This window comes from Acomys russatus, chromosome 6, assembly GCF_903995435.1.
Source record: "Acomys russatus chromosome 6, mAcoRus1.1, whole genome shotgun sequence".
Lineage (NCBI taxonomy): Eukaryota > Metazoa > Chordata > Mammalia > Rodentia > Muridae > Acomys > Acomys russatus.
This window is the reverse complement of record NC_067142.1, coordinates 67,701,093-67,724,803: the sequence shown is the minus strand read 5'-3', so window position 1 is coordinate 67,724,803 and position 23,711 is coordinate 67,701,093. Positions and strand designations below refer to the sequence as shown.

The 23,711-nt window shown below is 42.5% G+C and overlaps 1 protein-coding gene across 1 annotated transcript; it reads right to left on the bottom strand.

Annotated features, from left to right (window-relative positions):
* Positions 1-1,544: 1,544 nt before the first annotated feature.
* Positions 1,545-23,229, bottom strand: Slamf6 (SLAM family member 6). Its single transcript, XM_051147929.1, has 8 exons — positions 22,899-23,229; positions 7,141-7,485; positions 5,617-5,880; positions 5,107-5,211; positions 4,745-4,774; positions 3,694-3,767; positions 2,536-2,607; positions 1,545-1,682 (listed from the first exon to the last, which is right to left on the bottom strand). The coding sequence occupies exons 1-8, from the start codon at positions 22,981-22,983 to the stop codon at positions 1,641-1,643; spliced, it is 1,017 nt and encodes a 338-aa protein (XP_051003886.1). The 5' UTR covers positions 22,984-23,229; the 3' UTR covers positions 1,545-1,640.
* Positions 23,230-23,711: the final 482 nt, after the last annotated feature.

The following is a 23,711-nucleotide window of genomic DNA, read 5'->3' as shown; positions in this document are numbered from 1 at the left end:
CTATTACATCAGTAACTGACACTTTTTAATAGGTTCGTAATGATAAAGTCATTGAGTTTGTATTTATTTACATTAGAAAAACAAGGCAGCTCCGTGTCTTAGCAAATAGTAAGAAACCAACAGATTGTGTTTGCATGTGTGAAGTAGGGGCGTCGGGACCATAAAATTGTTTACCTAGCTCATACGTGCATTTCAAACCATTGCTGGACTTTCAACTATTGGTAGATAAAATGGAAAAAAAAAAAAAAAAAAAAAAAAAAGAACACAGACGACTGTTGGTAGGATTACATATTTCTGACTTCAGAAAGTTGTTTATGGGATATTGTTAAAAAACAAGTCAAAACAAAAAGATGAAAATAAACTAAAAGCCAAGAAAAATTTATGAAAATATTTTATTTTGGTAAATGAAATATTTGGTAAAAATAGTACTATTTTAATGTACGATTATTAATGGTAGTTATCTTGGCTGTCATAGAAAACTTTTGTTTTAGAATGTGTCAATTACTCACAATTAAAGCACATGGGATGTTTTTTGAGAAAAATAAAATATACCAAAAGAAATATGTAAAAACCCTTCTTCTCCCTCCAGAAATGCTTTTCAAGGACAGAGGAGTGTTGTTTTTTCACATTTGGAACTTGAGCAAAGGCAAGAAATGACATGAATGTAGTCAAGTAGTATGCCTTTTCTATTCTCAGTTATTTTATTTTACTTGTTGGGACAGAGTCTTGCTGTGTAGCTTAGACTGTCATGAGACTTCCTATACTGTAGCCCAGGCTGGCCTGGAACTTAGGACTTTTCTAGCTTTGATGCTGAAGGCATCAAGCAGATTCTGTGATTTCAGGAGATAAAATTTAATAGCAACGATAATGTCAGTGATCAGTTTTTTTTTTGAGACAAGGTTTCATGTAGCCCAGGCTGTCCACAAACTTTCTGTATAACAGAGGAGGGCATTGACTCCTCCTGACTCCATTTCCCAAGCATTAGGATTCTAGGAGTGCGCTGCCATACGGTAACTGGCAAAACTAGCAGTTAGACCAGATGTTTTTGAGCTTTTAAATGTTAGGCACTGTGCTAAGAGCTTCAGGTTTACATTCATCCCTTGTGTTCCTGGGAGATGGTCTAGGCTATCCCTAGATGCCAAGAAAAAGTATGTATATACTTAGTATAGATACAATTCTTTCTCAAATATTTGTTTGCACCTGATAGGATGCACACAACATAAGCAGGCCCACAGTTGCAGAGCCAATACTGTCTTATTTAATTACCACACAAACCTGTTACACATGCATTTATTTATTAAAAATATTGAGCACTGAGAATGTATGAGGCATTAATGGTTACAGCAACAAAATAATTATTGTCTCTGTTCCCATGAACTTACGCTCTTATGATGGTAACAGTATTAAAAATAAAAATAAGTGTAATAATATAAATGTATATGTAAAAAAATTTAAAAGTTAAAGAAATAAAAAATAAAATAAATATTCAATTACATGTGATAAACAACATGGAAGGCCTAGGAGAATAACAAGGAGATCCAGTTCAGGTATAGTGCTCTGGAAACCAGGCTTCTTCTGTGTCCTCTTCCAAGGGCTCAGTAGACAGGTTCTACTTGCGTCTCTTCAAAGCTTTCACCAACTTACTTGATGTCCTTACAAGTATTTATCCCATGAGAGATGGGCTTATTTTATGAGGAGAGAAATGAAATAGATCAATAGAGATCAGGGCTATAGCCTACCTCCCGTGGCTGCAAAGAGGACGTGAGAGCCCTGATGGTTAGATTGTAGGGCTATTGGTGGCACGAGGCAGGACTACGTTAAAAAAAAAAAACAAAAAAAAACTAGGCTAATTATAATAGGGGATCCTAACACAAGATAATTTAAAATTTCATCACCTTATTTATTTATTTACTTATTTAGTGTGTGTGCACGCGTGCAAAGTGCACAAGTGTGCTCTGCCTCAGAGAACAACTTGTTTCTCTCCTACGCTGTTGGTTCTAGGGATTGAACTCAGGTCATCAGGCTCCTTGAAAACTGTCTTTTTACTCACTGAGTCAACTCACCAGTCCCAAGATAAGTTTTTACATTTTAGTGATGTCTCCAGACTTTTTTTTTCTAGTGGTATTTGGATAGCTGTAAAATGGACCTTTTATTTTATTTGCAAAAATCGTAGGAAAGAAGTAAAAATACAAGAATACAGGGGCTGGCAAGATGACTCAGTGGATAAGAGTACCTGCTGAGCAAACAGGAGAATTTGAGTTCAAATCCCCAATCCCCTTGTAAAAAGCTTTCATGGGCTTGTAATGCCAGCACTTTAGGGGCCAGAAGCAGGAGGATTGGGCTTTCTGGCCACAGGCTTAGCTTCAGGGTCAGGAAGAGACACTGTGTTCTGAGAGGAAGGTGGAGAATGATAGAGCAGGTCCCTGTATGGGCGTGTTCCCGTCCACACGCACATAAGCACACACCACACACACATACATTACACACATATTCACACATACAAAATAAAAGAAGATAAAGCAGTCATGGATTTACCTCTCTGGCCTGATTAACTATGGAGTAAATTGTCATGGAATCATTTTTTATGGACTTGGAGCTTTCCATTTCCTGTAAACAGACAAACAAACAAAGAAACAAACAAAGAGTTATATGTACAAAGAGGTCCATATGTACATGTATTTTGGGAAAAGGCAGTATGACAAAGGAAGTGGTATTGCCAAGGGAAGCTGGGGACCGAGCTCCATCAGTTCAAACCTGTGAGGTTTTAGCATGCCAGAAGGTTATTGCATCTTGTCTTTTGTCTTAGCCTTTACTGGCCATAACTGGGGCCACTTGCTTCAGCTGCTCCATTTATCCTTGTTATTCTAATGGGCTAGTTAGCATGTAAAGGTGCGGGGGACCGGAAGTGTAGGAACTCCAAGTTTTGAGAGCGCTCTCTCTCATGCACTAAGTAGTAGTAGCAACAAAAATACTCAGGCCCTAGATGAATCTGTTCATATATTGTGATACTTTAATAAATTAATGAAGGAATTTTAGAGATTAATTTAGACCCCCAAAACTCTCCAAGGTATAATGCTTTTTTTTTCGTTTTTGTTTTTTGTTTTTTGTTTTTAAAGAAGCTGACAAATGGGCTAGTGATTAGTGTTTTGGGTTTGCTCCCAGTGGGAGTTGGGAATGGTAAATGAATAAGCGGTGTGAATGCCCCTTATTGGTTTCTTTTAGGAGTTTACTCCCCAAAGACTGTGACTGGCTGGGCTAGAACTGTTTGCTGTTTAGAAAAGTGGCCCCACATTTGCCTCACTCATGGGTAGTGGGGACAGAGGATTTCCCTGTGCTTGTCAAAGGCCGTCCTACTGTGTGGGAGTTCTCTTGCTTTCATTTCCTTTCTTGTGGAGGAGGTCGAGTCCCCAGTCTCTCTTGAGACACTGCTCTAAGCACTCCTATCCCCAGCTCTGCCTGGATGACAGCTCCTTCTGGAAGAGAATCTCTTCTGATCTAGTCAAGCATGCCAATGGAAAGGGAGCGAGCTGATCTAATTTGTCCCTTCAAGCAGGTTGAAGCTACCCTGAAGGGACAAGACCTACTGGTGCGTTAAGCAGCTACAGAGAGCACTGAGAAGCAAGTGAAAAACAAGGTTCCCTCAGGGGTAATCACGGAGGACACTGGGATGGTCAGCCCTGTACTTGCCTTTACCTGCATTGGGCGGATGACTTGTGCATACACAGTGTTCCCAGGGGAGCCTGGAGCATCTGTGTTCCTGGGGTAATCTAGGGTGAACACAGAAAGGCACAGCTGTCAGTGGTAGGACTCGGGGCCTGTTCCTCACAGCATCTCGGCAGGTCTTGCTGGTCTCCACAGCACTTCTTTTATTCCCAAAGCAGTTATTTCAAGCTTGCCCTTTCCTTAAGGGCTCTCTCCCCACCTCTCAATCCTTAGTATTCTGGGTTAAACAAGAACTTCCATATGATCTATTTTTAACCTCATTTTTTGGGGGGGTGGAGGTAGAGGTGGTATTCTCATGACTCAAGCGTTTTAGTGACTTTCTCGTGTCAAAACACGAAGGACTAAATACTGCAGTCCATGGGACATTGTTTTCACAGCCCCGTGGGACAGATTGGACTACTTTAGAGACAAGGAATTACAGGCTCAAGAGAGCTTAGTAGACTTATAGAAAGTCTGTCAGGAAACAATGGGATAGGAGCTGGAATGCTTGTTTTCTGACCCCTGACCTTGCGCCATCTCTTCAACAATGGCATCTTGAAACTATCACCCATGGGATGAGGCAAAAAAAAAAAAAAAAGCCTGCATTCATCTATTTATTGCACCTACTTTTTCAGCAGTGACTATCCACTGTCGAAACCTTGGCTGAGTATCAATGGTGCAGTCACAGAGCTTGGTTTTGAGTGTTGTATGCCCAACTCCTATTTCTGCCCCAAACCTGTGGGGTGACAGTGGATGGGTGGTTCATGGATGCTTTCACTGGGATTTATTTTCTCCATCAGAAAGGAGGTAAGTGATCTTGACTTTGCTATAGAAAACGGTGATGTCCCTCACATGTTTGGGAGGAGCTCTACGGGTCTCATGGCCACCAGCCAGCCTCTTGGACACCATAGGGTCCAGTTGAATAGTGATGCTCTGCTCTCTCTCCTCTCTCATTGTTCAGCCCTCTGGCAAGCCCCTCTTCTCTTTCTTTTATCTCTTCCTGTCTGCCTTAAGTTTTGTGGTCGAGAGCTTGGGTGCTCACCTGCATGTTGGCTAGCCAAAGGAAGAAAACCTAGAAAATAAAAGCAAGAAGTAGAAATGCGGGACCAGGGAGACGAGTCTCTATCCCTACTTCCCCAACGGGCATCTTTCCAGAGGATGTAGGCAACAGGTCCCAAATGAAGGGCGGGTGAGCAGGTGGATCCTGAGGCCGAGTCCTGCTTTTCTCAAGGATACCTCTCTTGAAATATTAACAGATGCCTGGCCACACCCAGGGATCATCCCAATAAACTAATTTAGCTAGAGGTTGGGTCCACCCTCCCTTGACCTTTGGCAACCAGAGACCCAAGACTCTAAACACTTGCAGGCTTAGAGGAGATAGAAGAAAGCAGAAGGAAAACTTACCTCTCCTTTTCATGCAAACATAAATGACCACGCCCACAAGGACAGCTATGATTATTGCAGTAATTATAAGCCACTGTGGATTCCAGTAAAGATTAGTTAGAATGCCTAAGAAGAAGAATAAAGAAGTGGAATTTCTTAGGGTACATAAAATGAAGGCTCCATTGAGTTTGTTTCATCTCTTGAGTCTCTTCTGGGATGCCTACAGAGGTATGGTCATTTATATTCCTGTCTGGGGCTCTGGCAGAAGTCCTCAGTGGCCTTGTGGAAGCAGGAGAGGTAGGAACTGGGGGTGGGGGGTGGGGCGGAGGAGAAAGCCATCCTGACTCCTGAGGCCTAGAAGAGGACACCGACTCACAGAGGCGGAGAGTTTTAGAGCCTGCCTGTCTCTCTGCAGCAGTTTGGCCACTCCCATAGCCACAGTCCAGGAAGTCATGTGGGCTGTGAATTCATGCTGTAACACCACACAGCTAATTGAAGCTCCTAGAAAAGACCCATGGTGGCTGGTGTTACCTTTGCAAAGGCTCTGGGCAGAGACAGAGACGGAGAGATTGCTGATAGCGTTCTCAGCTCTGCAGGTGTAATTCTGGTCACTGGAATTCTTCGGGTCCCAAGAGATAGTGAGATTTGGTCCCCCTAAAGAGATGTTCCCTGAGGCCTGCCACCCAACTGAGACAGTAGAATTTGGATTCTCCACAATACAGGCCAGGTGCATCTGGCAGGTCCCATTCTCAAACAGGAGAGTATGGTTGGTGACTTCTAAGTTACTCAGTCGTTCTACACAAAAAGAAAAGACCTTAGTTAAGAACACATGGCCTTGCTCATCAACCTGTGAACAACATCCCTCACTTTCCTGTCTTGTCTTTTGGTGTGTGTACATGTGTGTGTGTGTGATAGGATGTGTGCATGTATGTGCGGGTACATGCTCACATGCATATGGAGGTCAGTGGTTGGTGCTGGGGGCGGATCTTCCTTTATTACTCTCTACCTTATTTTGGGGGGACAGGGTCTCTCACTAAACCTGGATCTTACTAGTTGGTTGAGGATAGCCGGCCAAAAAGCTCCAGGGCCTTTCCTGTCTCTTGCTCTCTAGTCCTAGGATTACAGATGGTTGCCACCACCCCCAGATTTTCCTGTGGATGCTGAGGGCCAATGCTCGCCTTCTTAAGGGATGCTCTTTGAGCATAGAAGAGCTTTGTTACCTGCTCGGAATGACTCTTCCTCCAGATAGCTGCATGGTTTATCCTCTTAACACCAATAAATCATCTCAAATGTTATGTTTTTAATGAGGGCTATTCTGATCACTTCCTCTGAAATGCTTCCTTGGGCCTGGTGTACATTCAGCGATAGAGTACCTGCCTGGCTTACTCAAGGGCCTAGTTTTGGCCTGTAGCACCAGGTCCCCTGCCCTGTTCCCTGGCACCTCTGATCCCCCATGCCTTTTTTCCTTAGCACTCATGGCATACTGTAAGTTTATTTACTAATTAATTAGTTTGTCTTTTGAGATAGGGTCTCTATACATAGCCCTGCCTGTGCTGGAACTCACACTGAAGACCACTCTGCTGGGTCTACTTGGTCTTTGTGGAAAGTGAGACGGGTCAGTCACGTGGGATGTGCCACTACTTATCATTCCCAAGACCACGACTAAGGCTGTGCTTTGTGCTTAGCATCGTGCACACTTCATAGGGCCTTTGTAAGGAGTGAGCATGGAGACCTACTGTGTATGTGTGTGTGTGTGAATAGCATCATTAAGTATTTTGCTTCCATTAACTGTATGCTTCTGATAAAGAGGAAGTGAGGTGACTGGTGTAGACAGCCACAAGACTTAGTTTTTGACTCAGCTCTGCTTGCTGTTTCGCTGTGTAATGTTATCAAATTGCTTTACTTCTGGGCCCCCTTACGATGCCAAATGCCACCCTCATTATGCCTAGACTACAGTGCACAATGGTAGGCATGTCGGATTGAAATATATGGTTTGGATTTTGTTTTGTTTTGTTTGTTAGTTTACACATGGCTAAATGCCACATTTGGACTCACCGAACACCCTCAGAGTATAACTGAAGACGACTGGTTTAGAGTCCTCTGTGGTTATCTGCACGCTGTACTGTCCTGTGTCTGCCATTGTGAGGTTTCTGAGGAGCAGGGAATAGGACTCGGTAGCATTTAGTCGCTCTTTCCTCTGGGGATCAGGGTGTATGATCTGTGGTTTCTCAGACGGATGTAGCCGGATGATGAGGATCGTAGTGACATGCGACGCTTCTCTCCTATAATTCCACACAATGATCATCTTTCCTGCCGGAAGCTTTAGAGGAAAAGTTGCAGACTCCCCTAGGATACCATTCACTGGCTGGGGGGGTAGGCTGCTTTGTGAAACTTCATTCCCTGTAAACACAGAAGGAGAAGAGCCGTCTCTGACCACCTCCGGTCATCCCTGCATCCTTTCTCTTAATTCTGCTAGTCTGTTTAAGCTATTTGGAAGATGACCAGAGGTGTGATGATGAAAGAAAAGGGTTAGAAGTGTTGTGGTGGACAATTACTCTCCCAGTGGCTGCTCCACCTCCAGTGAAATACCTGGCAGTCTTGGTAAATGGGAAATTGATCTAATTAGACAATCCTGACTGATGGGTGGTCTCCTTCTACCCTGGCTGGTCATACTTTTGTCACTTCAGCCTTTGAAATCTTTTGACACCAATCTGTGAGGGATAAGGAAATATATTAACCCCTTGGCACAAACTCCACCCATTGCAACATTTTGTTGATGGCAGTATTGTCACAGTCAGCCATTTATAATTTAATGTTTGTCTATGTACAGTGCTTATACAATCTAGAGAGCAAGTAGCAGGGGTCTATTTACATACAGTTCTTTATATGCATTATTTCATTTGATGTGGATAACAGTCTTTAAGGCAGAGTTTTAAAAAGTCTGCTTATGGATAAAGAGACTGAGATACAGAGTGGTCAACTGACTTTCCTTGGTATGGCCTCTGAAAACCAGCAGAGTTAGGATTCAAACTCAGGCCTTTAAAACATGTGGATAAGTTGCTTGCGTGTATGTCTGTGTACCACATGCCTGGTGGCTATGTAGGCCAGAAAAAGGAGCTGGGTCCCCTGGAACTGGAGTTACAGACAGTTGAGTCGCTATGTTGGTACTGGAATCAAAGCTGAGTTCTCTGAGAGAGCAGCCTATGCTCTTAGCTGCTGAGTCAACTCTGCAGCCTCATTCTTTAGCGTCAATGCCAAATGCTTAGCTTGTGTTACTCTGTTTTCTAGGTCTCTGCTTTCTTGTCTGACTGGCCACGCTGTGATCATTTTCATATGCCAGACTTACCACTTAGCACTCCGCACGGTGTCTGACACAGGGCATGATCTGTGGTAGTGTTTGGCTATCAGTCAACAAATAACCTCGGTGACTTCAACTTTCAAGGAGGAGTTGCATATGTGTGTATATTTGTGGGATATCCCAGAGGGGACATCTCAGGGCTCCTGACACTTACTCAGCTCTTACATGAACTTGCACTTCTGCTTTCTTTCCTGAATTGCCATATGGTTACCAGGCACATCAGGATTGCCATCACACACCCACTTCTGCGTGGCATGTTTTCCATCAGCCTTTTGACACATGGCTATTTGTCATCTCCACCTCTCTTTCCTCTCAGAATCACATGAATAAAATATAACAAGAAAAACTTTGAGTCCAAAAGTGTCCCTCAAGTAGTATCCCTTGTATTTGAAATTAAAACCAAGCTAATCTGTACTATCAGAAATCAGGAGAACGGTTGAGGAAGGACAGGCAGTGAGTAGGAGGCACCGTAAGAGGGGAACTTAGGGTGTTGATAACAGTGCTCTCTGTCTTTATTTGTGTGTGTAGCACACATGCTCTTTTTTTTTTATGACAATTCATTGAAGCTAATAGCTCAGAATTTGTGCAGTTTCTCTTTGCATTTAGTAAGAATAATTATAGCAATGACAACAAAAATCAAACCTAAAAATGTCATTATAATGATCTATAAAGGACTAAGATGATTTGGCCAGTTTCCTTGTCTGGCACACTTCCTATGACTGCCTTCCTGTTTAATTTGCCCCAACTTGGGGAATTCCTTGAGCTGGCTCTGCACTTGTACCTCCCTGGAAGGCACTTCTTCCAGGCATACGCGTGGACGCTCCTTCATCTGCATAATGCCTTCAATGCTAATGTTTCTTTCAGAGATGCTTTTCTGAGATCACTCTTTCCTCACTATCAACCTCTACCACTCCTTCAAGCCACTCTCCACTGGGCTTATTTTTCTCTATGGCAATCAGCATCTAGTATACTTTATACATTTGTAGGGTTTTGTTTTGCTTTGGTTTCTGTTTGATTGTTTTGTCCTCCCTACTAGAAGTGTAAGCATCACACAGGAAAGAGTTTTTTATCTGTCTTATCACGACTGTGAACATGCTTGACTGGTGCCTGGCACACTCACGCAGAGCATCAGATAAATGCATCGTGAAGTGAATGGACACATCCCTGGTGCTCTTTTTGGAAGGTCTTTATCTAGGATGTTGAAGTTCACTTTCTCCGAATAAAGAGATTGGGCTTATTTTCTCAGTGGCCATAGGACTCACCAGGAACTCCCCTCCCCCCCCCCCCCCCCCCTACTGCCCAGCATATTCCTCTCAGTTCTCTTGATTTTTATAGATCAAAATTATTAGGGTTTTTTTTTTTCTGGTTGTGGTTTGGAGACAAGGACTTATACATAGCCCAGGCCAGCCTCAAACTGGCAATCTTCTGCCTTAGACTCCCGAGGCCTAGAATTACAAGCATGTGTCACTATGCCTGGTTTATTCGTTTATTCAAAAAGCTTACTAGTTGGTTAGTTTTGTGCTAATTTAATGGGTAAAAATTTAGAAGTCGTGGCATCCGGACCATTTTTTTTTTTTTTTTTTGCTTCCCTTCGTATACCTGCTTCTGGTGTGGATCTGGGGAATACATATGTTGTTGTATGTGTGAAAAAGATCATCCTGATTCACTGGCTCACTCTCTGCTAGAGAAGGCTGACAGGTGAGTTGCTCTATGGTGTGGTTGTGGGGAATGGCCTGGGATTAGGCTTGCCTTTGCATTGTCCAAGTACCGCTACTGTACCAGCTACATTGAGTACTCCTTTTCTTTACTATAATTATAATATTATTTCCACATTTTTCTTCCTAAATGAGAGCAGGCTTTATGCTTGTTTACTATGTATTCTTATTGCTTAGCACAGTTTCAATTCAATAAAATAATGACCTGATAGAGGTATATATGTGCTCTACGGAAACACAAGTAGTGAATGAGGGACCAGGGCCAGTTGCCAAGAAGCAAGCCACGAGATACAATGTTACAGGAAGATTTTGAACAACAAGAAGGAATTTTCCATTGCTGAGTGATTTGTAAATTTCCTACACGAGTCTGCTTTCTTTGGATTGCTGTTGCTTCGGACTGAAATTATCCTTCATTTTTACATGGCAAGCTGTTACTTTTCTTTGAAGGATTGCTGAAACACCTGCTTGCCTCTGGTTATATTTGTGGAAGTTTTCACTGGTGCAGGGGAAGGAGAAGGGAGCTCATGTTGAGAACAGAGACGTGCATGGGCATACAGAACAGTAAGAGCAGTTCCCTGCACATCTAAAATGAAATAATGACAAAACCAGGTTGGAACCAACAGGCTTATGATACCCGAAGATCAGAAGTTGCTGAGCATGCTCGAAAGACCACCAGGTGACATGGTTTGGCCCAGAGGAAACACGGGATTTTTCTTTTTTCCTGCATTGGGCACTGATGCTTTTCATCACTCTGGACTAATACCTTTCACATGGATACTGATGTTCGGGGGCATCAAGCTGCTCTGCTGGCGTAAATGTGGAAGAGTAGAGGCAGAATAGAAGAGTAGGAGTTGGAAAGATGCTTTACGGTGGCTCTGGTTATGGCAGGCTACATGGCCTTTGTGTGTGTGTGTGTGTGTGTGTGTGTGTGTGTGTGTGTGTGTGTGTTGTAGAAAGCTTACTTTTGGGACTCTATAAACCATCAGAGGACCACTTGAACTATGGGGAAGGTGTCAAAATTATCTGGTGACATCAAACCAGGCATCACGAATGTCTGGCTTAGCTTTATATTTTTGTACAAGTTGGTACAGTGTACACAATGAGAGCTCTGTAGACCGAGACTAGAATGTAGAAAGTCTTAAAGAGTCACTTGAGCCGTGGGAATCTACTTTGTAAAGTATTAGTAATGTAGAATGCATTGGGGAAGCAGAAAAATGTATGGCAAACAGTGTTTCAGGAAGGAGCAGGTAGGCAGAAGATGGCTCTGAAAAAGAATGAAAAGGCTCCAGAGATCCAAGTGTTTCTAACTTAGATGGTTGCCTTAGGTATGTTCATAGCCAAAGGGGGATACAGTGGACTGCTTTACCTCCCAGGCGATTAGTTCAGAGTGAAAGAAAGTGGGGGCTGATTTGTCAAGGGATTTGACAGAGAAAGAAAGAAAAACATAGAGCAGACCTTTTAGGTGGAGTTTGAAGAAGGAAAGGTGGTCATTAGGACTGTAAGAACCCTTGGTAATGGGCTGGAGAGATGGCTCAGCGGTTAAGAGCACTAGCTGCTCTTCCAGAGGTCCTGAGTTCAATTCCCAGCAACCACATCGTGCCTCACAACCATCTATTATGAGATCTTGTGGCCTCTTCTGGTGCTCAGGTGTACATGCAGATACAATATTGTATACATAATAAATAAAATCTTTAAAAAAAAAAAGAACCCTTGGTAAATTTAGAGAAAAGGGGAACAGTGCACGAAGAAAGACTTTAAAAATATGGTGGAAAAGGAATATTTAAAACACAGAGCTGTTTCTGAGGAGGAAGCCAAAATGGTGCTCTGGAGCACAAGTGAGGTGTCAGTTTTGAATGAAGGTGGGTCTCCTCTGCCATCAAAGCAAGCAAGAATGAGACTAAGACATTTATAGGTGAAGGAAGAGATTTAGATACGTCATATAGCTTGATCTTAAAGTTATAAGACCACTGATCTGATATGTCCTGAAGGAAGATATTCTTGGATTATTCACCAAGATAGACTATATGTGAAGGCTAACACAAGTTTCTGAGAATTCTAAAAGCCATCCCCCCAAACCAAACAAAACCAACCAACCAACCAAAAGACTCTTCTTTGACTACAGTGGAATAAAATTAGGAATCAAGAACAGAAAGAACAATAAAAAATGCACAAATAATGTGGAAATTAGACTTCATTGTCTAAAGCAGTCCATTGGCTAAAGAGGAAGCTGCAGTGGAATTAGACTATCTTGAGAGAGGCAGAAATGAAATGACAGCATGCTAAAACAGAGGGGATACAACTTAAGCACAGCACAGAGGAGTGTTTGGAGATATACATGCTTACATTAAAAGGGAAGGAAGATCTCAAGTCAATAATTTAACAACAAGGCCAAAGATATCAGGAAAGAAAAGAAAGAAAAAGAAAAAGGAACAAGGAAAAACATCTTATCCCCTCCCCCAACAGCAGTTCTCAACCTTTGGGTCACAACCATTGGAAAATACATATTTCTGATGGTCTTAGGAACTGAGACACTGCCCAGTAGCAAAATTACAGTTATGAAATAACAACAAAAATAAGTTTATGGTTGGGTGTTTCTAAGACCATCAGAAGTCTGTGGTTTTCAATGGTCATGACCCATAGGTTAAGAACCACTGCTAGACAGAATGTTTGTGGAAAAATCCTTAACAAAATGACAACAAACTGAACAGAACTCTGAGGTTATACTTCATAATTAAGTGAAAGTTATCTCAGAAATATCAGAGTAGTTAAACACACACACACACACACACACACACACAAAACCAATCAGTGCAATTCATGAATATTAACAAGACAAAGAAAAAAGGACAACATCATCTCTTTTGATATAGAAAAAGACTTGAGAAAAACTTAACACTCTTTGAGAATCTAGGTATGAAAGAAAACGTCTTTAACCTAACAAAAAGCATTTATGAAAACCTGTGGTTAACGTTCTACTCAGTAGGTGTGCCTGATAGTTTTATGTCAACTTGACATGAGCTGAAGTCATCTGAGAAGAGAAAACCTCAATAACCCAGGGTTGCAGGCAAGCCTGTAAGGCATTTTCTCAATTAGTGATTGATGGGGAAGGGTCCAGCCCACTGTGCATGCTGCTACCCCTGGGCTGGTTGTCCTGGGTGCTATAAGAAAGCCACGAGGGGCAAGCCAGTAAGCAGCACCTTTTTATGGCCTCTGCACCAGCTCCTGTCTCTAGATTCTTGCCGTGTTTGAGTTCCTGTCCTGACTTCCTTTAATGAGGAACAGTGATGTGGAAGGGTGAGCCAAGTAAACCCTTTTCTCCCCAACTTGCTTTCTGGTCATGGTGTTTCATCACAGCAACAGAAACCCTAACTAAGACAATATGCAAGACTGAATGTCTTCTGGTTAAAACTGGAAGAAGAACATACCCATTTCTACCACGTCTACTCAGTGTTGTTCTAGAAGTTACAGCTAGAGCAAATAGGCAAGAAAAGGCAACAAAAAAGCATACAAACTGTAAAAAAGGAAAACAGTTCCTGGTCATAGATACTATGGTCATATAAACAGAAATTCCTAAAGAGTATATCAAAATAACCAGAGCCAATATGTGAATTTAGCAAAGTCGCAGGTCACAAGATCACACACAAATAAACTAGTTTGGCTAGGTGTGGTGGCTTTAATTCCAGGACTTGGGAGGTAAAGGCAAGTGAAACTCTGTGAGTTCAAGGCCAGCCTGATCTACATAGTTCCAGGACAGTTAAGGCTATATAGAGAGACCCTGTCTCAACAAACAAGCATAAATCCAACAAAAGCTAGTTTGTATTTGTCTACACAAGCAATGAAGAACAATCTAGAGAAAAAAAAAGGGGGGGGGGGACAAATTCCACTTACAATAGTATCCAAAAGAATAATGTCCTGGGAATAGGGCTTCCTCCAGACCCAGCTATTCCACTCCTTAGAATATACCCAGAAGATGCTCCACCACATAACAAGGACATATGCTCAACCAGGTTCATAGCAGCTTTATTCATAATAGCCAGAATCTGGAAACCGCCTAAACGTCCCTCAGTTAAAGAATGGATAAAAACAATTGTGGTACATTTACACTATGGAATACTACTCAGCTATTAAAAACAAGGAAATCCAGAAATTTGTGGACAAACAGATGGATCTAGAAATGATCATACTGAGTGAGTTAACCCAGAAGCAGAAAGACTCATGTGGTATATACTCACTTATAATTGGGCACTAGCCCAAAAGGTATGTCCCATGAAAGCCTTCACTTATCAGGAGATTGGGATAGATGTGAGGACATCCTATTGGGACTCTAGGTAAGAGAAATATAGGAGATGAGGAAATAGAAAGACCCAGAGGGTCCTAGAAACCTACAAGAAGAACATCACAACGGGTGGATCAGGGCCCAGAGGGTTCTGCTCAAACTATTGCCCTAATCAAGGACAATACAAGTAGTAAACATTGAACCCCTACTCTGAGCCAATGGACAGGACATTCTCCACAGTTATGTGGAGAGCGGGGACTGACTCTGACATGAACTCTGGTGCCCCATATTTGACCACCTCCCCTTGGTGGGGAGGCCTGATGGCACTCAAAGAAAGAATAAGCAGGCTACCAAGATGAGACTTGATAGCATATGACCATATAGTGGAGGAGGAGGTCCCCCTCGGTCTTAGACCTAGGGGAAGGGAATAGGGTGAAAGTGGGAGGGAGGGAGGAACGGGAGGATAAAAGTGATGGGATAACAATTGAGTTGTAATCTAAATAAATTATTTAAATAAAAAAGAATAATGTCAATAGGAGCACATGGATTAGTACCAACTGTGGTCCGAGAAGTGTCATCTGTCATGGGCACCAGTTATGCAATGACTCATAGTCAAATGGTGAGAATAAATGATTCCTGTGGGCTCATCCCTAAATAGCACATCTATGTCAACCACACAAGGGTTGGGAAACATCAGGGAAGATGATGTGGAAAGAGTATAAGAGACAGAGAATGAGGAAGGATGCTATGAAATGCTATTTTCTAGACATGACGTTTTAGTTTCACTCATTAACTCACTGCAGCCATGGCCACTTGCAGAAGACTAAGCCAATACAACCAGTCAACATTCCAATAGGCAATGTTAACTGGGACTCAGTGGGTTCCAGAAACAACAGCAACACCCCCATAACAGCTCAGTGCCAGACATGGCTACCCCATATAAGCTATTGGTCAGGGAGGCCTGAGAAGAGTCTCAGATACACAGGCTATTGCAATTGCTCTTGATTGTCCATCAGAACAACATGGTGAGACCCCAAGGCACCACTCATTTTGGATACAGGGTATAGAGAAGTCAACCTCTAACTTTCCAGGACACTTGCCTCCTGCCGGCTAACTTACATAGTGCCAGAAGGTGCTATGCAAGTTGCTAGGGGAGAAAAGGTATCAACGGTCCCTCCCAGTGCTGGACCCTGTATGCGACAACACTGATATGTCGGCAAGATATGCCTCCTGGGTCAGTAGTGGTATGAAAGGTTATGGTGTGTATATGTGTGTGTGTGTGGTAACCAACTACTTTCCGATCAGATATATGGCCTGCTCCACAGGAAGGAATTTGTACCTCCTACTGTAAACCTCTTCAAAAGCCTTTGATGGGAAATGGCAGACTCTGGACAAGAAAGATGGAGCCTACTGTTGATGTTTTGTAAAAGTCTTCTTGAGGAAAAATAAATAAATAAAATAAAAGTCACTAACTGAGGTTTTGGCTCTTACTCAGGAGTTGGCCTTTAATTTGATTGGACAGGGCCACTAAGTAATAAAAACATGGGATCTAGTCATTTTGCTCTGTAAGCTGATTAGCTGCTCACGAGCTGTCCATAACTTGTGGTTTTTTCCCCCCAGAAATTGTTAGAAACTTGACCTACTTAGGCAGAGTAAAAACCTGAAGCCTGTCATGGACTTGGTTTACTCAAGCAAGCTGGGGTCTTTGGGGGAGGGATTTGGGGCTCCTGGGGGACGGTCCCTTCAGTACTGGGTATAAATAACTCTTAGTGTGTTCAGCTGTGAGTGGGTCATTTATACCAGTGTGTCACTAGCCAAGGTCCAGGGATCTTCAAAGAAGAGGGAGAGAAAAGAATGCAGGGGCTGGAAGATGAGAAGGAGAGCTGTGAAATAATACTGACTTCTAGACAGGAACGGGGTGTTACATATACACCAGGGCAGAACAGCCATGGCCACCTGCATAAGAGAAGCCAGTCAAAATTTTACATATATGGCTGCTGAGGGAGAGAGAGTCACGCATTCATATTGATATGGACGACACTAATTGGACTCGGAGGGTCATTAATGGCAGCCGAAATAAAAGAAGAGAAAGGATGACATGAAGCAGAGAAGGAGGTAACGTGGGGTGGAGGTGCTAAGGGGGAATTGGAGATGGGAGTGAATGTAGTTAATGTTCATTGTATAGATGCATGAAATTTTCCAAGAGAACAGAAGTTACTACATAACAAATGAGTCTATTAATCACACGTCAAGACAGCTTTCTTAATGGAAGAAAATCTTTACCAGTTATACATTCTAATTATAGATATTAATCTAGAATATGCAAAGAACTACAAAACATAAGCATCATAAACCAAACAACCTAATAAAAATGGCTGTGGAAGTGAACAGGGATTTTTCTCTCTTTTTTTTATTATAATTTATTTATATTACATCCCAATTGTTATCACCTCACTTGTATTTTCCCATTCCCACCTTCCCTCCCTCTTTTGCCCTATTCCTCTTCGCTAGACCTCTGACAGAAGGGGGCCCCCTCCCTACCATATGACCACAACCTATCAGGTCTCATCTGGATAGCCTGCTTTCCCTTCTTCTGTGTGCCACCAGGCCTTCCCACCATGGGGAAATGATCAAATTAGGGGTACCAGAGTTCACATTAGAGTCAGTCCCCACTCTTCCTACAACCATGGTTGTAAGCTGCCCACTGGTTAGATATGAACAAGGGGTGTAGGTTTAATTTTCAAACGAAGAAATACAGAATATTAATCAATATTTTAAAAATATTGTTCAATACCCTCTCCAGTGAGGGCAATGAAAATCAAAACTATCTTGAGATTTCATCTCAGGCCAACCAGAATGACCAACATGAAGAATACAAATGACAGCAAATACTGGTGAAGATGTAAGGAAACTAAAAATAGAAGTGCCGTATGATCCAGCAATACCATCCTTGGGTATGTACCCAAAGGATTCCACATCCTACCACAGAGCGCCTTACAGCTTTGCTCACTGATACTCTGTTCACAATAGCTTTGGAATGGGTTCACCCTAGATGATCATTCATGGATGAATGAATAATTCAAATGTCATACGAATATATGATGGGATTTTTATTGACCTATAAAGAGAAGTGAAATTATAAAAATTTAAGGAAAATGTGTGGAACTAAAATTTTCTGAGTGAAATAGCCAAGACCTAGGAAGACAAGTGCCATATATTCTCTTATATGCAGTATCTTAGCTTTGAATTTTATTTATTTATTTATTTTTTAAATTTAGCTTCTAATTTTAATTTTTTTTTGGTTTTAGTGCTTAAGCTGAAAAAAATTGATGCTAAGTAATTGTTCAAGTCCATTTACCAAACCAAAGATTTCAGGCAGCTAAAACTCCAGGCAGCTAAATATTTCTAAATGTGAAAAATGAAAGAATTAGTTGCTATCCTTATGATAAAATTAAAAAAGAATATGCTGGGACAAATGGATATCCAGATACAAAACAATGAAGCTAAGTTCTCAAACCAACTTAAACTATAGCTGGGTGTGGTGGCACACGCCTTTGATTCCAGCATCAGGGATGGGCAAAGGCAGGTAGATTTCTATAATTTCTAGGCCAACCAAGACTACAAGTGAGTCTGTCAACAAAACAAAACAAAACAACCCTTCGAACTATGTCGAATATATGTAAGAGTTAAGTCTATAAAACCTGTAGGAGAAAACATAAGGCTTGAGCTAGATATACAGCTCAGTGGCAATGTACTTGCTTAGCTCTCATAGAGCTCCGGACCTGAACTGCAAACAAACAGCCACAGGGGTCAATGTTAACGACCTTGAACTTAACAGTGACTTTTTTAGACATGATACCAAATCCGAAAGCAATGAAATCAAAGGATGTCAGTACACAGCATTGTAACAGCAGAGCCTTAACTTTCTGTTAGATGGGACACAACAGGCCAGCCACTGTGTGCCTTCACTTAGTTGCTCCATAGATGCAGAAACCAGATTGAGGTTGACTAGGAGATGGGGACAGAAATAAATGGAAAATGGGAGGTGAATAATAGCTTCTTTCTCTCCATTGGGTTGGATCCCAAAGACCTGAAACTCAAACTCTACCACTGAGCTACATGCTCTGTCTGGGATTTTCTTTTTGGGTGACGCCTATTTTAGAGCAATATAAGTGATGGTTGCAAAATACATGCTATGTGAATTTCATCTTGAAGAGAAAGGAAGGAAGGAAGGAAGGAAGACAGGCAGAAAGAAAGAAAGAAGAAAAAGAGAAAGAAAGGTTTTAGTGTGAGTGAAGGAAACAACTTGAGCTAGATCTGGAGTGAGAGACCCAAACCCAAGAGGTGTGAGGCATGGAAGGCTAGAGATCACAGTGGTGGGGACAGAACACAGAGCCTGAGTGGTGGAAAGTCACATGTTTTTTGAGCATAATAACAAGATGTCTTTGATGAGGTAAAATAACTGTCTGAATATGCAGATGATTGTTATAAAGAAGATAACGGTGCTTGGGGAGTCATTAGGCCACAATCTGTCAGCACTAGAACAGTTCCCACTTTTGGCTGATAAAATTTCAGTCAGGGCTGCAGAAGGAGGTCAGTGCATGCTTGAGGCTATAATTTGGATCCCTAGCTGCAAAGTAAATGAAAGAAGGGAAGAAGGAAGGAAGGAGAGAGCGCAGAAGGGAGGATTTCCCTTTACTGGTACATCCAACCACTGCTCTCCTCTGGGCCTCAGAGACCCTGTGTCTGTTTCCTTCCAACGCACCCAAAGAGTTAGCTCTTACTTTTGTCTGACACCGACTGCAGTGTGACTACATTTCAGAACCTTGCTGCTAAAGGTACAGTGCTTTGACAGGCAGCAGTGATATCACCTGGGAGTTTGTTAGAGCTGCAGGGTCACAGCCTCCTCTTAGAGAGTCGTCATTCCAATAAAGCCCTCAAGCTATGTGTACATTAAAGTTGGACAAATTCCTACGGAGAAAGAAGAGAGAGAGAGAGATAGCAGAGATTCACGAAGGTGCCCGATTTCATTTTTATAACTGATGTTTTGCTATATTAGGCTTTTTGTATTTTGCTTTGTTGTGTAGCCCAGTTTGCCTCAGCATCCTAAGCTGGGATTGAAAACTTGCAGCATCACACCTGGATGTCAGGCTAATTTTTGCTAGTCTCTATTAATTATATGCACTAAGAGGTTTCATTATTTTTCATACATGTATATATTTTGGTTATTTTTACCCGCATTACCTTCTCTTGGCCCCTTCCTACTCCTGTTGAGCTCCTTCTAAATTAATCCATCTTTTTTTTTTTTTTTTTTTTTTTTGAGACAGGGTTTCTCTGTGTTAGCCTTGGCTGTGTCCTGGACTCTCTTTGTAGACAAGACTGGCCTCAAACTCACAGCGATCCACCTGCCTCTACCTCCCTGAGTGCTGGGATTACAGATGTGAGCCATCACATGGGTAAGTGCTTTTCATGTACAGGGGCAAAGACACCTTACAAGTGGTCACACTACCAAGGAAAATGTCTCTCCCTCCCCAGCCAACCACTAACTACTTATAGGTCCTGAGACAGGGGCGGGCGTGATTGGTTTCTTCCATCTGTGTGACAGGATGTTGTTGGGTTTAATCTTGTGCACAGTCTTGTGTGGGTAATCACAGGTGCTGTGTGTTGAAGAGCGCAACTGCCATGTCACATGGTAGGTTAGTTTTGTGCCCCCCCCCCCCGTAAGGAAATGAGTTAAAAGCAAACGAAGGGGGCTGAGGTGATGCATAACTTGGCAAAGTGTTTGCCATGTAAGCAGGGTCATCTGTGTTCAGATCCTGAGCACCCGGAGTTAAAAGCCAAGTCAACCGATCCATTGCTGTCACCTCAGCACTGGGGAGGCAGGAGGATCTTTGGGGCTTACTGACCAGCCCTCTGCCTAGCCAAATGAACACGCTTCAGGTTCGGTGAGAGCCCTGTCCCAGAAAATAAAGGAGCAGTCATGAAAGATACTCAATGGATGTCCCCCCCCCCCCCCCCACATTTGTAAGCACACGGGAACAAGTAAACATCTGTGCATGCACACAAAAAGGAAACAGGACTGGGTTTTCAGTATGATTTATCTTTGAGCTAAGTTTCTTAAACGGAGTCAGGATGAGTCCCTGCTACTTGGACACTTGTAGTGAGTCATTTTCTCCATTTTCTCAGAGAGTATCTGTCTCTTCGTCTGACTTACCCTGCAGTCTTGTCTTTTGTCAATCACCCCAAATACTTCCCTGCTGTATTTTCTTCTCTCTCCCACACTTCTTTGACTCCTCTTTTCACATACTTTTCACCTATTCCAGAAAGTTCTTCCTCAGCACCCCATCCAGAGCAGTTCCTCTACTTTTGGTGCCCTTCTTAGTTTTACCCTAGAACCAGACTCTTCACTTTCCACCCTGGTAAGCAAGGTTCCGCTCCACTATGTGTGTGTGGGGGTGTGTGTGTGTGTTTCTGGCCACCTGCATCTATCTCCTGCAGAGTCAGTTAGCCTTGTCTTTCCCTTTGTGCCCCTCCCCCACAGCTGTGTGGCAGTTAACTGTTACTTAGGCTCTGTTGCTTTCTTTCTGCACCTTCAGATTGGTGACGGAGCCTGATATTTCACAGGCTTTTTTTTTTTTTATAACAGGAATCCTCAGAGATATGGAGAAGAGATTTTAATATAAGGACACTCAAAAAGTATTCAGTTTTATAGAGGTGAAAGTGAGGTTAAAAAGCTCAAGTCTCAGCCAAGCCTTTAGTCCCAACACTTAGGAAGGCAGAGGCAGGCAGATCCCTGTGAGTTCTAGGCCAGCCTGATCTACAAAGCAAGTCCAGAACAGCCAAGGCTACACAGAGAAACCCTGTCTCGAAAAACCAAAAGAAAACAGCAGCAGCAGCAGGAGCAGAAACAACAAGAGAAAAAACTCAAATCCTTGGTCAGTTCCAGGCCAAGACATCGCAACTTGGATGGATGCAAGTAAAATAATTCTCATAGTTTTTCTTCATTTTATATGTATTTCCCAAGGTTCTGTTCTCCTCTTTTCTCCTTAGTTTGGCTTAGTCTCTATTCTCAGCATGAGCCTTGTGGCTCAGTTTCCAGCTGCTTTCAGGAAATCTCCTCTTGGCTATTGCACCGATGTCATAAAACAGATATATCCAAAAAGGAACTTATCTTCCTCCTGTGGCTGGTCCTCCATCCTAACTCTGTCCCTATCTTTGACTGTCCAGTCTGCAACGCGACATTATATGTCTCTCTCTTGAGTTCTTTTTTCTTATTTCTTCAAAAATATCTGTCATCATTCAGTGCACATTTTACTTGTTTATAGTTTATCTTTCCTGCCGAGACATTAATTCCACAAGAACAGAAATTTTGCTGACTTAGGTGCTGATGTAGTTCCTGAAACTTCTACAGTGCCAGGCATTCAGTAGTCATTTAATGAATGGTTATCAGATGACTTAATGAATCTTTCCTTCCTCTTATTTCTGTTGTAAACTAATCGAATTAGTTCTGTATCTACAATATGTCTTGATTTGTGTATGTGTGTGTGTGTGTGTGTGTGTGTGTGTGTGTGTGTGTGTGTTACTGACAGGTTTAGTCAACCTGTTTGCTTTTCTTTTTGTTTCGTTTTCATCTTTTTGATGGCTAATAAAAATTTGGCAAGTTATTTACTTTTAGTCTCAGTTCCTTGTGTCTACGTACAGTTATTAATAGAAGAAATTCACAGACATGCCACAAGACTTCTAAATACAAATCATGCTTAACATGATTTGCTCAGGCTTTTTCCTTTTTCTGGCTTTGCCCATTTTCTGGAATAAAATAAATGCTTGCTAATTTTTTTCCTCGATGGACTCCTCGGGCATAGGTCTGAGTTAGCAGCCTTTGTTTGATCTCTACTGTGACACCACTTCAGCCCAGATGGACACTGTGTGATGTCTCAAACATGATGTGAGCCTTCTTGCTCTCCGTGTTACAGGGAGCAAGGAGAAGAAGAAGCAGGCTCAGTTAATCCCTTCCTAACTGCAGCGTAAAAGCATTGCTGGGTTTCCAATATTTGAGTGTAGAGTGAGGCTCAGAAAAGATAACAGATGCCCCTGAGTTACACAGGATCATAGTAGGTAAGGCCTAGAAGACTGTCTTCTTCTTCTTTAACTTATCTTTGTGCCACAACATGCTGGTCACAAACAGTCTTGACTTACAAAGACCCATGCCCCAGAAAACACTTCCCTTCTAGACAGCCCGAGCTGAAATGTTTGTGCTAAAGGGGTCCCATGGCAGTCTAAGGAAGCGGCTTGCTATGAACCACGAACCATGAACCACTGAATTTCCTCCGGCTCCGAAAAGAGAACCAGGCACCTCGATTTAGATGACTTAGATTCAGCAAGCCTTGCCAAAGAAGAAACTCGCTCAGAGACAACAGTCCAAAAGAAGAAACTCGTTCAGAGGCAACAGTCCACAGACATTTACCTGAGCCAAGGCAGAAGACCAGTGGGAGCAGCCAGACCATCCTCTGAGAGCCCGAGTCAGATGCTGGTGCCCTTGACACAGCCATTCTTGCATAAGCTTGTCACTGAGACTTCCTTTTCCTCTAGTGATGAGCGCTCTTCCTCTAAGTTAGCAAACCTTTGTTTATCAATTTTTTTAACAGCACACTTTGTGTAAGTTAAGACTGCTAGCAATGGAGGATATGGAGCCTGAACTGGCCATTTCCTGTAACCAGGCAAGACTTCCAGTGGAGGGACTGGGACACCTGCCCAGCCACAAACCCTTCCATCCACAATTTGTCCTGTCAGCATGATGTACGAAAGTAAAGGAGGTGCAGAATTGTGGGTGTGGCCAAGCAATAACTGGTCCACCTTGAGACCCATACCACGAGAGGGAGCCCACTCTGCTTGGAGAGTCAGGAACCAGAGGCTGGATTGTCCAAAGACACAATCTGAAAAAAAAAAAAAAAAAAAAAAAGAAGAAGAAACGAATTGCTTCCTAATGATTATTCTTCTATATTCATAGACAGGAACCTGGCCCAATTGTCATCAGAGAGGCTTCATTCAGCAACTGAAGAAACCTGCAGGGACTCACAGCCAAGCATTAGGTGGAGTTCAGGGGGGAACCCTGTGGAAGAGGTGGGCAGAAGAATTGTAGAAGCGAGAGGGGTCAAGGACACCTCAAGAAAACCCACAGAATCAACTAACCTGGGTTCATGAGGCTCACAGAAACTGAAGCAACAATCAGGGAGCCTGCATGGGTCTGACCCAGGCCCTCTGCATATATGTTAAGGTT